The following is a 17,046-nucleotide window of genomic DNA, read 5'->3' as shown; positions in this document are numbered from 1 at the left end:
ATTCCTACTATACTGGCTTAGAGTAACAAGGGAAGGGAGAGAGAAAGTTAACTATTATGTAAAGGCAATTATTCAAAAATAGAGACTTCCTTCTCAGTGTGGAAAAATGAATACCTTATCAAGCATAACGTTATGGAGTTAAACTAAGGTTTTCAGTTAAAATCTCTCAGGTTCTGAATACCGTAGTAAATGCGGAGTCCAGTCCATTATAAGCTCAGCACTGCTGTCGTCCTGTTATCAGACGATATGCTTGAACTCATTATGGTTTAGATCTCAGATTGCTCTGTTTAATGAAGACATTCCCTGGAGAAACTATAAAGCACAGACAAATAACTAAATAAACACTACTTCAGTGTGAAACATCCTAAATCCTTCAGAAAACTAAAAACATCTATTATGCATGAATTATTTTCTAAACAAAATAAAATGTTATATTACACAAAAAAATATGATGCAAAACATTTGAAATCAGTCATAAAATTACAAACATGTACCATGTTACCCATAGCTATAAATAAACAAATAAATGAATAAAAAAGAAAAAAAATATTATTATTTATTTTTTTTACAGGAAAATCACTTATCTATTATGCATGTACAGTATAATGTATTATTTAGATTCAAAACAAACAAACATTTACTTTTAACACCATTGGAATCTGAAATAACAAATACTCACCATGTTAACCATTGCTTTTTACATTTAACAAAATAAAGAAATAGCATTCAAAGAGCATAAAGCATTCATTAATTCATTTTCAAGTGCATACAGTAATTAGTAGAATCAGTGTGTCAGTGTAGAACGCTCTGGATGAAAACAGAAAACATGCATACATTATTGATGTAAAATACCTGTCTGTCATTCACGGTCTCTCTTGATATCATGACGGTCAGCTGGTGATGAAGGACAGGTGTGCGGAGTCTTCAGCAGCTGTGGGCACATCTGGACCAGCGTCCTCACGAGGGCATCAAACGAGGTGACACCAGGAGGAAACAGGAAGGATGCCAGAGCACTTCCTCTAGAGTCCTTCCATCACGCAGCTGTGCATCTCATAAAGGCCATATGTTGTAGACGTCTCATCCTCTCTCTCTCTCTCTCTCTCTCTCTCTCTCTGATTGTAAATCCTCCCGCTCTGTGGACTCCATCTGAAAACTAGTCTCTGTTCATTTTCAGGCTGTATTTTATTAGTGGAAGAGGTCTTCTGAGATGCTCGCTTGATATTTAATCTTTCCTTCATGACCTGGAAAACACTATTACATGCCGCTGGCTCCATACTGGCGTCTGCGCAGCTCTGGCACAGACAGACTTTATGGATTTTGTCTGTTTGACCATTAAAAAAGCTTTAATTGACTACATTGCATTCATTTATGTCTCGGTGACATCAGCAATTCCTTTGTGATTTAACTGTTCAGACAAATGGATGAATTCACATAATAGTGTCATGCTCACAATCATAAATACTGTACTACACTTCCAGTATGCAAGCCATTATTTTACCTGTTTCTCACAGGATCAGATGAACTGCACAAACTTATTGAGGATTTTGAGCTTTTTACAGGTTTATATCCTTCACTTCAAGGAATGGAAATATAAATAGAAATGATTTAGAGTTTTTTTTTTTTTTGGTTTTTGCAAGCTGGTTTATGATTATGATAATGCAGGATTCCCAAACTAGGAGAATTTCTTATATATATATATATATATATATATATATATATATAATATATATGCACACTAGACATGTATTATGATTACTACAAAAAAGTAAAAAGCTTTACTTTGAAATTGTTTATTAATTGTAATTTTACATTTTTGTGATTTAATTAATTATGAGTTTTTTTATCAGCTCGCAACCACTAAGTTCAGGAAAACCTGTTATATAAAATAGTTTCACACCGAAAGATGTCTCATAATCATACAAATGACTGAATTTGGTCACTTTTTATGTTTGTTCTGGGTCAGAACCAGCTGAACTCTTACATGGTTATTGTCCTAAGTTTGGTTATGTGGGACTTGTCCGCCAACACCATTATAAACCACACAAATGTGCATTTTATTTGAATGAACTATAACAAAAAGTAATATATGCAGATTGACTGATACGCAGAGCAAGTCCCAGCTCATCTTTCCTGAGGGTCCTGCAGGCCCCTATCTCTCCACAGCTTCAGAAGAGGAGTATTTTAATTAAAAACTGAATCAGAGATGATAAACAACCATTCGCAGACTGAGGAGAAGTGGACGGAAGGAAAGAGGAGTGTGGAAATGAACTGGGAGGCAAAGCACTGCAGACAGACGGAGAAATAAAATGGCAAATCCACACTCGAATAATCAGAGGAATCCAGTTTAAACCGAAAGGAAGGATGACAGAAAGACGCACATTTCTGTGACCTTTTGTGTCTTATTTGCTCCTGCGGTCCAGCTGAGGTGATGTTCAGGACCCAGCTGTGTTTCTGTCTTTAGTAATGTCAGGAGAAAACCTCTCTCATAAGTCATCTGTTCAGATTATGTGTGTGTGATTAGATTTAGAGAACAGAAAAGAGAAAGCATTCGGTGAAACAAGACAGCACAAGTATAGTACTTGCATGAATACATTTGAGTCCGAACGACCAATAGCTGGCATATATATATATATATATATATATATTACAGCCATTTTATACAGCTCATCTGTTTTCAACATTGGTTATAATCAGAAATGTTTATTGAGCAGTAAATCAGCATATTAGAATGATTTCAGTAGGATCATGTGACACTGAAAATTAAGCTTTGAATCACAGGAATGAATTACAATTTACCATAATTCAATAGAGAAAATAGTGCTTTTAAATTGTAATAATATTTCACAATATTGAGGTAATTTTGTTTTCTTCTCTTGTCCTAACCTGTCGGCCAAATCCAACTGAAAAAGAGAAAATGCTGAATTTATTGCATCATTAATTTCAGAGGTAATATAGTAAGTATGAGATCGGTTTAGGTCAGTAACCAATGTTATAGCAGGTCTGAACTACAGTAGTGGCCGATCATTGTTTCTATGTGTTGAAGACGCTCACATTTGAGACCAATCAGCAAATTAATAAAATCATGTAGCTCGTTTTCACACTGAACCTTCTTGTCTGTGTGTGTGTGTGTGTGTGTGTGTGAGAGAGAGAGAGAGAGAGAGAGAGTGCAGTTCATTTGCCTTTTATTGCCTGCTGGTCATGCTCTGGTTTGCATATCAGATGAATCATCTTTCCGAGGTGTTGGGTCACAGTTAAATTGAACATCTTGGAACCAATTTATTCCATTAGGAGCTCCGAGTCCAGGACCGGAATACTGACAGCCAATTTCAGCTCCTCTAAAGCGTCGAGCATGAAGGAACCACGACAAAAGATGATAGATTTAGCCAGACAATAGGTATGTGGGCGCGTTTCTGTATTTGAGCGGGTTTATGGAGTAAGATCTCTCTCAATGCTGCCATGATTTTATGTCTCTCTCGTCCATTGTACCTCGTTCTTTTCATTCATAATTGACTTTGGATTTTAAAGGACTACTACAGTCCTCTCACAACACGGCGTGAGATCTCATAAAGAGGCCGTAATTGAGGACGAGCTCCGACACGTGTCAACACATCCATTACTGCGCAGAGAAAGTGTTACGACTCTCGTCTAATCCCTTCTATTGTCCATCACCGGCCTTTGTGTGTCCACTTCATTTCCCTTCGTTTGAACAAAAAAAAAAAACACTTGTCTGTACTAAAGAAAAAGTCAAACGCTGTTCAAACTGCCTTTACAAGAAAATGGTTTAAAATGGAGCTGAATAAAAAGAAGTCAGAACAAAAGGCTGAGGAATTAAAAAAATACATTTGGAAGTAAGTTTGTATTCATTAGCTGCTAGTGAGCTAGAAGAAGTGCAGTGTAAAATGATTCGAGCTACAAACCAGCGAGTTTATAATTATAATAATATATTAAAACATTATGATAAGAAATAACAGTTTGAAATACCAAGCAACATATCGGACTGTTTTTCTACAGGTAAAATAACTGGAAGCTAATGACACCAGACGTTTCGCACAACATCCAATTTACAAATGGCGGCGCTCGCTCTTGAGTTCAAAATATAGTTCTGACTGTACATAACACATACATAGTTATTTTTTGTTCGGTTTCTGCACACCTTACAAATGTTTTACCTGGTTTGGCAAATCATCCTGTTGAAAATAAATAGTTTCCACTAAAAAAAAAAAATACTATTACAAATCGTCAACTGTTAGTTATTAAAACCAATACCTAATGGTTTAGCAATGGGTTCAATTTTGTGTGGAATTGGGCTACTTGTAAATTGTTGGCGGGGGTTGAGTTTTTCCCCCTGTGGTTTGTCTCTCTTTTTTTGGTTTTTAAGCATTGACTGTAAAATATGTATTTTAGGTATGGGATGTTTTCAATTGATGTTTAGGGCTGGTTTTGCTATAGACCTGGCAACCCTGTCCAGTAGTGTCTTTTGGGCCAAATTCCATTGGGATTTAATGGATTTAAGATGGCACCAATTCAATCAAACCATTTACCAGTAGAGACCCACAGGGACCATTACAATTTCCATTAAAACCAATACATTTCCAATTATAAATGTGTTTTTTTTTTCTTTTTCAGCAGGGCAGTGACCAGTTCTTTCTCTAAACTGCACACTGTTGGGGAAAATGTCAAGCTGGTTAGTTATCAGAGCACATATGAGCAGAAACACAAAAGTTATTGGTTGCTACTGATTCTAGAAACCAACCTGACCTGGTTTTTCCAACAGGAACAGCGCTGCAAATCACTCTATCACACACTGGATTAAATTTAGTCCTTCAACATGCTTATTATCTTGATTTTAACTGGGAGGCTGAATAAGATGTCGTTATATGATTTATTAATGTCCAATTTCTCCCCGCTGCACACCTACAGGACGGATCTGATAATGTAGAGGTGATAGAGAGATACAAAGAGATGGATTTTGGATGGAAAAGAGAGTATAGATGATCCGTACAAATACAGATTATTCAACTCTGTTCACTACTTTAAACATGAACACATCACAATTAAATTGAACCAAATCTACTGTTTTAGTCTGAGACCTAAAACACTGATATACGAAGAAGTAAAGACACACACCATCTCATGAAGATTCATAATCATGCCAACAGTGAGCTGACAGAATATTTGTACTATTATCCTGAAACTTATTCTGGCAAAGCAGTATATTGTCAGAAAACGTGACGTTACCAAGCACACTTGATGTATTTAGGTAACTCGAGAACACGCTCACAACAGAGGAACTGGAAGAGTTTTTTACAGGAACTGAATATGACACAACATCTGAGTTTTGAAACTAAAACGGGGTTTGTGTCGTTTCCAAAAGTCTCTGTAAATCGAGGATCAAAACCTCTGGAGAGTGTGGACGCCCGACGGAGCCGCAGCAGTTTTAAAGCAGAAACTATGAGGCTCAAGGCAAAATAACCAGCCCTGAAAGTCAGAATCATCTACTGAGAGCAATAATGCTGCCTAAATCTGACATATTCTTTCATGATGCTCTTCAGGCTAGCAATAACAATAATGATAATGATGATGAGATAAGTTCGTGCTGCATTAATTTTTACTCATTCTGCTCCCTTTATGACTCTGTGTTGTTGCAGTTTACAAACTGTAATGTTGACTTGCATTAAATGTTTAGCTTTGCATGTAATGTACACATAGGAACAGACTGAGAGTGATTCCGGACAGCAGTGACACGAGCACAAGTTTTCTTCTAAGAGCATCTATATAGCGAATCTGGCCAATGTTCCAGCGTTTGCCTTTCCAGAATCCCACCGAGAGAAAATCCCACGGAGCATTCTGTGATCGCTTTCCAGATATGAGATACAGAGCAAATCTGGCGCCTGCGACATTGATGCATTGATGCGAGTGTTTAACATCCAGAATCATCCTGAATCATCTGCTCCTGTGTTTACGGCTCTTCAGATTATATTTCAGAAACAAGCGGATCTGTGCTCATCCAGTGTTAAAGAAACTGAAGATTCTCGAAAACCAAACTGGTTTAGATGCAAACAGGAAATGAAGTTGATTGGGAATCAGTTTATAATCCAGGTGGCGGTGATATACTTATAGTTTCGATATTTGCTGCCTTGAATGTTTTAAAAGTTATCTTTCTGCTGATAGTACCAGACATTATGTAGGTCATTACAATATACAGTACGTATTCTTTGTTGGCTCTGCTTTTTAAGGATATAAATCTCTTCAGCTTTGGCTGGATGCATAACCTTTAATTAATCGTTTTGTTGTCCATATCCTCTAGTTTTTAGAAAGTGTGTTCAGCAGTGTTTTGTAGTAATCTGTGAAATGGGTGACTTGTAATATTTCCAAAATATTTCCCATTTAGAAGCAGTGTCTGTAACCTTAAGAGCCTAGTATTTTGGGGGTTTTAAAACAGCAGTTTTTACGATTATGACTCTGCATTCAGAAAACATGGCAAGACCCAAGAAGGATTGTGTCAGCAAACCTCAACATTCACCTCGAAGACCCTGTTTCCACAAAATCCACCGCTGAGAACATCACAAAGCCAACATCCATGAAAGAGCCACAACTGCTTTACTCACAGACACCAGAGCTCAAATCTGAAGAAGAAAAAAATGGTGTTGTACGATCATAAAACTTCAACATCTGCCCTGGTCAGACAGATCTTATAACCCATCCACTGTGGGCAGTTTGGAGAGAAAAGTTAAAGACGGATGGTTACATGCTAGTCTGTTTTAGCCAGTGATAAAAAAAAAGGAAATGCATTGACATAACTTCCATGCCCTTAGTTGTACTTTGACATAAAACCAATATCTCGCTTGCTTGCTACTAAGTGTCTCGAGCAAAACCACCTTCAAAACCGTATCATGCATGAAGCAAACTGCTAGTCAAAACTAGTCAAAGACAGTCAGTCAGTGCAGAATCAGTCAGGTCTGGACTAGAGTTGCACTGCCACCTAGAGCTGTTCTTCAGTGTTGCAGGTCAAACCTTGTTTAAGACCAGGAGAAACACATTCAGTCAGGTGTGTGTTATTTATATAAACTGATAGTATTTATGTAGAGTATGATACAAAACTAAACAAAAGTTTGAACATGGATAGCAAACATAACCCAACATGTATAAAATGAGTTGGACAAACACACTGGAATAAACAGAGTGTAATCTGTCACAGCAGGATGATAAACCGTCTTTACACCATTCAACGATGCTTGGACCACATTATTATGATTCTTCCATTCACGCTCACTCAAAATTAAGGACTTATTGTTGATTTGAGGACCATCTTGAAGGACTGTCAGGTCTGAAGAAACACTTAACTCAAGACAAACACCTTCATTTTGCTTTTTTATATATATATATATATATATATATATATATATATATATATATATATATATATATATATATATATATATATATATAACCTAAGTGACCCTGAAGCACAAAACCAGTCTTAAGTCGCTGGGGTATATTAGTAGCAATAGCCAAACATTGTATGGGTAAAAATTAGATTTTTCTTTTATGCCAAAAAGATATTAAGTAAAGATTATGTTCCATGAAGATATTTTGTAAATTTCCTAACATACATCAACATTTTTTGATTTGTAATATGCATTTCTAAGAATTAATTTGGACAACGTTAAAGGTGATTTTCTCAGTATTTAGATTTTTTTTTTTTTTTGCAAATATTGTCCGACCCTAATAAACCATACATCAATGGAAAGACTAATTATTCAGCTTTCAGATGATTTATAAATCTCAATTTTCGAAAAATCGATGGTTTTGTGCTCCAGGGTCACACACACACACACACACACACACATATATATATATATATATATATATATATACATATATCAAATTCAAAAAATCGGAGACTCAGCATTATATTGTGAGCATTGCAAATGAAAAACATGTAATGAATTTCAGAATTATTTCTTAGTATTTTATTTTTGTATTTCTTAGTATTCTTAGTCCTATAACTTTCTAGTGTCAGATTTTAATCTAAAGAATGATTATGATATTGATGAACTATGGTATTATAGTGTCCAAACACTCTCTCAGCCACTCAAATACAGTCACACACACTTGTGCGCTCCAGCGGTCAGAAAGGCTTAACCGTGGTTATTTTTACAGAACCAATAACAAGTCCTTTATTTGAAAGGCAAAGTGTTTGGACTTGCATAAGTGAAAAGTTCAGAGCGCCGGCGAGAGCTGAAACAGATTCAGAAACCCAGAGAGAAGTGATTGAACGCTGCAGTCTGAGACTCAAAAGAGCTGTGGACAGATGAAGGTCAAACTGAAGTCTGAAATGATTTCTAAAGATACTTCATCCTGCACAGTATTTGTGGAGTTTGGCCCTGCGTTCTGGGACAAAACACTCTTCTGACCCGTGAATGGCCGCTTCATTGAGCACAGACATCCTCTTGTGTTCACAGATCTTTAAAGAGTCTGGTATTAAACAGCTATATAACTTTTGTATTATGGCGTTCTGATGTCCAAATTCAAAGCTACATCAGAGATGCAGTTTAGACTTATAATAGCAGAGGCTCCATTACCCATGAATATCCCAAACATATGTGGCAATGTTTACTGAATCCATGAAAATAATAGAGCAGTGTGTCCTTTCATGAAGACCAAGAGAGAGCTTGCAAAATGACTTGCACATGTTCAGACGTTTGTGGAAACATCTCCATCTCTGATGAGTGTGTACATGCCATGTTCTAAATACAACATACACACACATTACTGAGAAACCATGAAAACCTTCAGTTCTCAGAAAAAAAAAAAAAAAAAAAAAAAAAAAAAATAATATATATATATATATATATATATATATATATATATATATATATATATATATATAAACACTGTAAAGGGCAAGTCATGATTTAGATTTAATCAATGTTTGTCAAATTTTTTGCCCATAAATCAAGTACATTAATGTCTATAATTTGCCCTATTTATTATTTTCTTTGTATGCCAGAATGCACTTCATGTTTATAAGTACTACAGCTGATGGAAATAACTTTTTTTTTTTTTTTTTTTTTACATATTTATACATATTAACAACGGATTTCAGCTGTAAGAAAATAATATAAATTCTAATATTTCAATGACAGAGGCAAGGTACTAAGGTAACTCTTAATTGTTTGGACTCCAGGTTACACGTTTCCTTAAACAGTTACTGATTTGCCAAAATCATCAGGATGGAAACTTTTCACACCTTCACAATCCAATTTCAATGTACAACAGCAAATGAAACACTGAAAGCGACATGGACACGGTTGAGCTCAAACCTGCTCCTGTTAAGCATGCAGTAACAAACACAGGAAGTCAACGATGTCTCTGTTGGAGAACAAAGCAGCACTGTAGACACTAGGCATGTCTTACAATTGTATAATTGTGAATGAAAATAAATACCCAGCCTGAGTGGCTGCAGGTGGTTGAGAGATGTAGTGACACTTTGCTCACAGGTGTGCATATTTTCAATTTAATGCCAATATTTTTTGTCTTTAACATATGGAGCTTTAAAAAAAAATGTGGTAATTATATATATATAGATTAAATCACTTTAATCTGTTCAGATTTATATGCCTTGTGCTCAGGCATTTCACAAGTCCAGGTGGCTTTTCTTTTCTTTTTTTTTACAGGTTGACCGGTGCATGTTTTGACAGAAATGTATGACACAGAGCAATACTATAATACAAATAAATTCACAAAACCATTTTTCCTTCACTGGGTTTATGTTAAATATTCAATCTTTGCGACCTTTTAGAGTTACTAATATTTTTACAGTTACTAATATTTTAGATACTAATAGGTCTACATTAGAGTTACTAATAAACAAGTCGTTCATTACACCTTTAGTTAATTTTCTGTAGCAATAAGCATTTATCTGTGAACCTGACTTTTTCAGATTTGTCCTAATCCTCTTTAATCTGTATAAAAAAAGTAAACTATTTTTTACATATGCAAGACTAAATGTATTTTCGTCTCCAGTCCTGACTATCGAGTTCACCTGATTTTCGTCCGTCATCTTTTAATGTATCTGACAACGGGAAGATGAGGAGTACACGATAGGCGAACGTCAATGCCAGCATAATTCCCGCCACAACAGCCCACGCTCTGACGTTCTTCCCGCCTGCGTGTAAATTTAAAAACCGGGCGCGCGACTTCACCTCAATGGCTGCCAGGATTCAGAGGTTGAAGACGAGAGGAAAAAGCCCGCGCTTCCTCACGTTGTCATAGCAGCCTAACCGTTCGTCCTCTATCCTACGAGTTTTTCGACGGCGACAATCAACAGAGGGCGATAAAAACGACAACAACAAAATTATATGTTACTTTAATATAACCTTAAACACATTACGACCGGTCTTCTGTGAGCTGAACACAGCCCACTGTACGGACTTAACATTTTTCATCAGGAACTTGATTGTCTTGAGGATGGTAAGTTAACTCTACTGGTTGTTGTCATTCTTCACTGGACTAAACGGTTTAATAGAGCTGCCGTTTTTGTGCTTTTTAAAAGTTGATATATAGCGCAAGTATAACAGCACATAGCCATTTAATAGCCATTTAATATAGTATCTGGCTAATTTAAGCCTTAAAACAGTGTTGTGACAGCAGACCACAAATTGAGCACCATAAACAGCATGCGAGGCATTTACTAATACAGGTTACCAAAAGGGGATGGAAAAAGTTATTGAGGAAAACATTAACACTAATACACTAAATTTGTCTGTCACAGGATGGATCATGGTCTAAAAGACAAATTGCTAATCACTATTTTATCACCAATGTTGTTGACAGAACTTTTATTAAAGACATAATGTCATTAATGCATTTATTTATAAACTTTGAATAAAGTCAAAGATTTAAGCTCCAGAGAGACCAAATCAAATGACTGGTTGAAATCCTCAGCAAGCAGGGAACACAGACAAATAATTCAAAGTGGTAATATTTTATAAGGAAACTTTATGTGTGCATGTGAAATTCACTTTTCATCTCGAGACAGAAAGCAGTTCTTGCAAATTTCCAGTACAGCAGATAATGTTTGATATTAAAGAGTACAAAATAAAAATAAAAAAAATAAATCAGAATTCCAAATGCTTTTATTCTACTTTGCAGATGTAAGAGCAGGCTTTTGGTCCAAGTCTTCAAATCTTCTGAAGCCCAACCCTTTCCCTCCCTCTACCCTTAATTTCTTCTCACTTGAATTCAACCCTTCCAATTGCAAATCACCCCCGCCGTTCATTACGGAGCATGTTGGTATTGGACACACGATTGCATAGATTTGTTAAACAGTAATTTAATTTTAATTAAGACATAATGGAATGTTCATTAAGACTACAGCTCTTCCACTCCTTCCCCTCAACCTCCAGAGCTGTACATTGGGTCCCTGCCCCACCCTACAGAAAGAAAAAAACGAGTGTATAACAAAAGGAAAGGACAAAATGAATGGGAGAGAGAGCAACCTGCAACTACCAGGCACATTTGTACTTATTTCTTACTATATAAAATTCTCTTTTCAACTGTTGATTCAGCAGCTGTGTTGTCATAGGCTCTAGTGGAGGGTCACTACAAGGCTATGCTGCTCACATCAGCACTGAAGCTCTCACACTGACATTCAGTAATATCTGAGAAACAATTAGAGATGGATGGCAGATGGACATTAATTACAGTTAATAAGTCCTTAAGGGACATGTCTACTTGAGTCAGGGAGTCAATAAGAGAACGCTGTATGGATGATTGGGGAAGGAAAACAATAAATCGACTAGGTATTTTTGTAGCTTCATTCTTCAACCCCTCAGAAAACAGACCTGTAGCTACCTAAACCTGCCTACAGTACTCCGCAGGGGTGAAACTGCTTATTTTATAATCTTTGCTTATGACCTGAAGCCCAGTGTGACCATTATAGGTAGTCAGACAGTTCTGTGTACTGGAAAATAAGTATGTACAGCGTAGAATCCTGCTAACTCAAAATTGCTGGAGAGGACCGAAATAAAAAGGGAGGAAAAAGCTGAGGTTAGATTTTCAAAGAGTTCCACCGATCCAGCAAAATGGGTTAAGAGGGCATGTCACAACTTCCCTATCAAATCACTTGAGTCGTTCTTTCCCTTTTCCTATGATATACAGCCTTGCTATATGCCAAATAACATATTCCAATGCCAAACCAAACCTCCCACCCCACCAACTCTAGCAAGAAAACAATGAAAAAAGAAAAGAAAATAGCATGTTAACTGGAAAAGCTTGTGCCCTGCCCGCCGGGGTAGAGGGTGCAGGTTAAGTGTCTAGGCATAGACTGCAGCCAAAGCTGATTCTTTAAGTGCTCTTTAGTTCCATCCCATAACAACCTAGTAGATTTAATTGATAATTAATATTGTACTAATTTAATGAGCCCAATGGCTTAACACTAACTGTCTTTACAGGTAACTGCTGGTGAGGATTCACTAAAAAGCTGGAAAAATATTGAGTTCTTTCATAGTATGCGTGTCATTTTAAGAGGAATCAAAAGAAGATTAAAGAACATGAGCTGTGGCTACAGTCCAAAGCCACACACCCTCTTCCCTTGACACTGAATCTGCAATATTAAACTTCTCTCTTCTCTTCCATCCTACAACTTTCCTTAAGCTCTCTCCAAGACTGACATGTTTAACACAGAATTAAAGGGTTATCCCTCAATGCGTGGCAAGCTTCATCAACAGTTATTTGCTCTTCCCAAAATGCCATGATAACCCCCTTCCCCCAAACATCTATCCCCCTCCCCCGCAAGTGTGCTATGAAGTCCTATTTCCAACACTCTTAAATATCTTCCTCTTCCTCAGGAGCACTGATCTCTTTATGGACTGGATGGTTGAGAGAAAGACAGATGCGGCTCTCATCTATCTAGTCTGTGAGAAGATCAGCACTGATGCAGGAGAGAGAATTGCTCTGGAGTTCTGGAGTTAGCCTTTAGAGGTCGCTCTCCCCATACAGGGCGGTGGAGAAGGACATGTAGTCAAGAGCACCAGGCTTCGCATCGGGGCCCGTGTATGGCGCCATTCGGGCAATGCAGTACTCTGCCTGGTCAGGAGGAAGCTCACGCCTCAACTCCTCAGCTGTGATAAAGTTCTGAAAAGGAGAACAGATAGGGGTAAGTTGAAGTGCCATACAAGAACTCTGAACAATTTAGACGGACATCCTGGCATGCATATTCTTACCTTGTCTCCGGCTAGGATCTTAAATGAGGCGATGACTTGGTCTGCAGTGTCTGTGTCGGTTGTTTCCCTTGACATGTAGTCGATGAAGGCCTGGAAGGTCACTGCTCCACTGTTGTTGGGGTCAACAATGCCCATAATACGAGCAAATTCGGCATCACCCTGAAGAACAGAGGTTAGAGGTTAACCCAGATAAACCATGAGCAGAGTCATCAGAATCAAAAGTTAAGACTCCATATTTGAAGCAAATGAAAATGAGGCTGTAAGAAACTGGCATACAGACGCGTCAATGCATTGATTTTAAGACTTGAATGGTCACCTGAATGGTAAATACCAAAGTGCACAGTAGTACAACCCACTGAATGCTAACTAGGGATGGGTCACGATTTTCAAATATTCAATTAGTTGATTTAATAAGTTTTCGAACACATTGTCTCACATGCACACTACAGACATGTGTAACAAATAACGGTTACAGTAACCTGGGACGATATCAAATAAGAGTTCTGTGTGGACCACAAACAGAGAGAGGCGTGAAAAACAAATAATGCGTTCTACGGAGTCACTGAAGGGACATAGTTAGCGGTAGCCTGTTACATTAAAGTACATAACATTTCACTTACCACATTAAACGGAGTAAAGAGAAATGACTGATAGGACGATGGTGAAAGATTATTTTGTTCCTGAGAACCACTGACAAACATCTAATCTTGTAAAATTTGTGCTAAGTAATGCTGCCCTGTAGTATAAACACAGTAAGTTTGATCGCGAATCTCGAAAGTGAATTTCAAAACCGATAAAAGCAGCTCCCTAATACCTGTGATTTTTAAGATGTGACTTTTTTTTTTTAAATACCCAGTGGTTTTCGAATATTATTTTTGCTTGGAATGCCCATCCCTAATGCTAACTTAACATTCTATCCTTCAGCCCCATTGTCATTTGTTCCAAATTAATACTGCATCTAAGGTGCTTGACTGTGGTCTATTATGGGATGACCAACTGTGGTTCTAGACAGCACAGTCCTGCAGAGATCTGCTTCAACCTTGATAAAAACACTTTCTCGATCCTTCCAGTAACCCTTAGACCTTGATTAGGTGTTTGATTAGGGATGGAGTGAAACTCTGCAGGACTGTGGGTCTCCAGGACCAAAGTTGGCCACCCCATGTATATTAAAATTAGGCCTGTCGCAATTATCAATATATCGACTTTTCGCACAATATATGTACATGACCTCAATCATTTTTGGTAACGCAATACATTGCCCATTATATTTACGTAGAAATTAATGTCTTCCATGTTTTTGCATTCCACTTTCTCATACATAACGTGGTAAAGTTGGCACTGGTTTAAATAAAAAAAAAAATACTTCCAAAAAAAAAAAAAAAAAGGTTTCATCTGCAGATATGGACTTGTTTAGGGATCTGTGCCTTTGTGCATACAAATATCTGACTGCTAAGTGGGCATTATGTTTTTCATCAGTACAGTGCACCCTTAAATGTACAAAGAATATAAGGTCCAGGAAAATCTGTAGATGGAAAAATCAAGTTATTTGGATTTTTTTCTCTTTTCTACTTATTACTTTGTACTTTTTTTTAGAAAATGTTTATTTACCATTTATTCAAGTTTAAGGTATCTAATATTTTGATAATTTCAATGATCTAAATATTCTTTAGAATTAAAAGTTTGTCGTCATTTATTATGCAGTATTATGCTTTTATATTATGATTATATTTACAGTGGCATAAAATGTTCTTAAATCGACAATAATAATAATAATGTTTAAATCGCAACTATTTCTATATATCGCACAACAAAAAGATATCGTGACAGGCCTAATTAGAATCTTTTCAGTAATCATTTTTTACTTTTAACTTATCATATAACTAAAAATATTAAAAGTAACCAATGATATCCGACAAAAATTTTTTTTTTTTAGCACCAAGCAAAAGCAGGAGTTCAGGAGAAACAGTGTTGCCGTAGACTGAGAAAGGAGGTAGCAGTACCAGGGTGTTCCCAGTGGAAATGAGTAGTGCTCGGAAATCGTCGCTGTCCATTATCCCCGTGCGCTTCTACAGTTCGCAAAGGGAAGGATGAGAACAGAAACAGGAAGGATGCATGTGGAAAGCAGAGGATTTGGGGAGATGAAGAGGTTGCACGCGAACAGAAAAGTTTGATAGAAGAATCAGAATGAGTACAAAAGACAAGTAAGAGAAGGAGGGAAGTTACAGCAAGGACAAGTAAAAAAGAAGAGAAAAAGGAAGCAGTGAGAAACATAACACATGAAAGCAAAACCTTAGCTGACCTGCAGAGGGCACCTTTTCAAGCAGCAGCACAACAGGTGAGTGAGGGAGTTAGTGAGTGATGGAATGAATGAGTGACGCAGCGTGCGCGCGCACACACACACACACACACACACACACACACACACACACGGCAGCCATCTCAACCCTTTCTTCTCTGGGGTCATACCTGCTTGTTGTTCTCTACGTCGTAACCCAGACTGATCAAACAAGCCTTGAACTCCTCAGCTTGTAAGACACCACTGTGGTCCTGTGGTAAGCCAATAACGCAAGTGGATGGACCAATCAGGGCATGCAGATTAGGATTGATGATACCGATACACAATGACATAACAGCATGTGTGATATGGAGGCAGTGCCATGACAAAAAAAAAAGATGGAGACAAAACATTGAGGATGTCAGACACATGGGCTGATGGCTAACAAGTCTAATGAAACATACTTATGACAGTTAGTGACCTGATTTCTTACAAATGTCATACATAACATTCAGCTTATGATATAAGAGGGCCATTATGCAATCACTATATCAATATCTTTAATTTAAGGTTACTAAATTTCTCCACTTTAACATAAAACCCCCTCATTACTTCACCTCCACTAGACTATATTTACATATTTGCTACAGGTGGCACATCTCAGATCAGAGGTTTTTGAGGTACAGTATATTTAAAGATGTTTTTCCTCCCATTAGTGCCAGAGTAAGTGGAGAAAATGGAGCAAATATTAAATTAAGTCAAACCAAAATGTTAAACTGAGGTCCATATTTATCATGCATTAATCGCCCTGAATTTAAACACAGCCATTCACCTTGACATAAGCAACACTGACTACATTTATTCTTTATTGACAGATTAATCTTTGCAATGTTGTGTATTTTCTGTGGCCTGACACAGTTAAAAACACATGAACCTTTTTTTAAAGGAACAGTTCACTCAAAAATGAGCTCAATTTTGTAATTCCAAAATGCAAGACTTTCTTTAAGTGGAAAACAAGATGAACATATTCAATTTGAAGCACTGTATGCAAAACACCATTGGTTTTTATGGCTCTTGTAATCAGTCCTGACATGTCAATGCTTTTTTTTGTTAAAATGAAAATTTGTCCGTGTTTGAGTGATCTATTCCTCTACAACACTAACCTTGAATAACTTTCATGGTCTTACAAATACTTATTTTTTAAGTTAAATTAAGTGAAGCCCATTTCACACACAGTCAAACATGCAAATGAGTTCCTGACCTTGTCGAAGTGATTGAAGGACGTGCGGTACTCGTGAAGCTGCTCCTGGCTGATGCCTTTGGCATCACGTGTCAGAATCTGGTTCTCGATCTCATTAATGGTGCGGGCAATAGTAGTAAGGAGTTGCTCCCAACCAACACGAAGGTGCTATAGAGGAGAAAAAAGGCAATTGAAACACTGTCAAGTAACAACACAGCTAAACAAACTTCACACTAGAGGGGAACAGCATGTAGGAATTGCAAACACTTGACCTAAACAATACATCTATGGTTCCTGATTAG

General features: G+C 37.1%; 1 protein-coding gene across 5 annotated transcripts in view; it reads right to left on the bottom strand.

Moving 5' to 3' along the window:
* Positions 1–10,974: 10,974 nt before the first annotated feature.
* Positions 10,975–17,046, bottom strand: part of LOC113058769 (alpha-actinin-4) — a 36,288-nt gene continuing 30,216 nt past the window's right edge. For 2 of the 5 annotated variants that reach the window (XM_026226968.1, XM_026226967.1), the window contains exons 18-21: positions 16,766–16,912; positions 15,696–15,776; positions 13,230–13,388; positions 10,975–13,140 (exon numbers count right to left, since the gene is read on the bottom strand). In XM_026226968.1, coding sequence (XP_026082753.1) covers positions 12,982–13,140; positions 13,230–13,388; positions 15,696–15,776; positions 16,766–16,912 — 546 coding nt within the window. In that variant the 3' untranslated portion in view covers positions 10,975–12,981. Of the gene's footprint in view, positions 13,141–13,229; positions 13,389–15,229; positions 15,296–15,695; positions 15,777–16,765; positions 16,913–17,046 lie in introns of all 5 variants that reach the window. The other 3 variants (XM_026226970.1, XM_026226969.1, XM_026226971.1) reach the window with 2 other exon arrangements.

This window comes from Carassius auratus, chromosome 40 (assembly GCF_003368295.1).
Source record: "Carassius auratus strain Wakin chromosome 40, ASM336829v1, whole genome shotgun sequence".
In the NCBI taxonomy this organism is placed as follows: Eukaryota; Metazoa; Chordata; class Actinopteri; order Cypriniformes; family Cyprinidae; genus Carassius; species Carassius auratus.
This window is presented reverse-complemented; position numbering and strand designations above follow the sequence as displayed.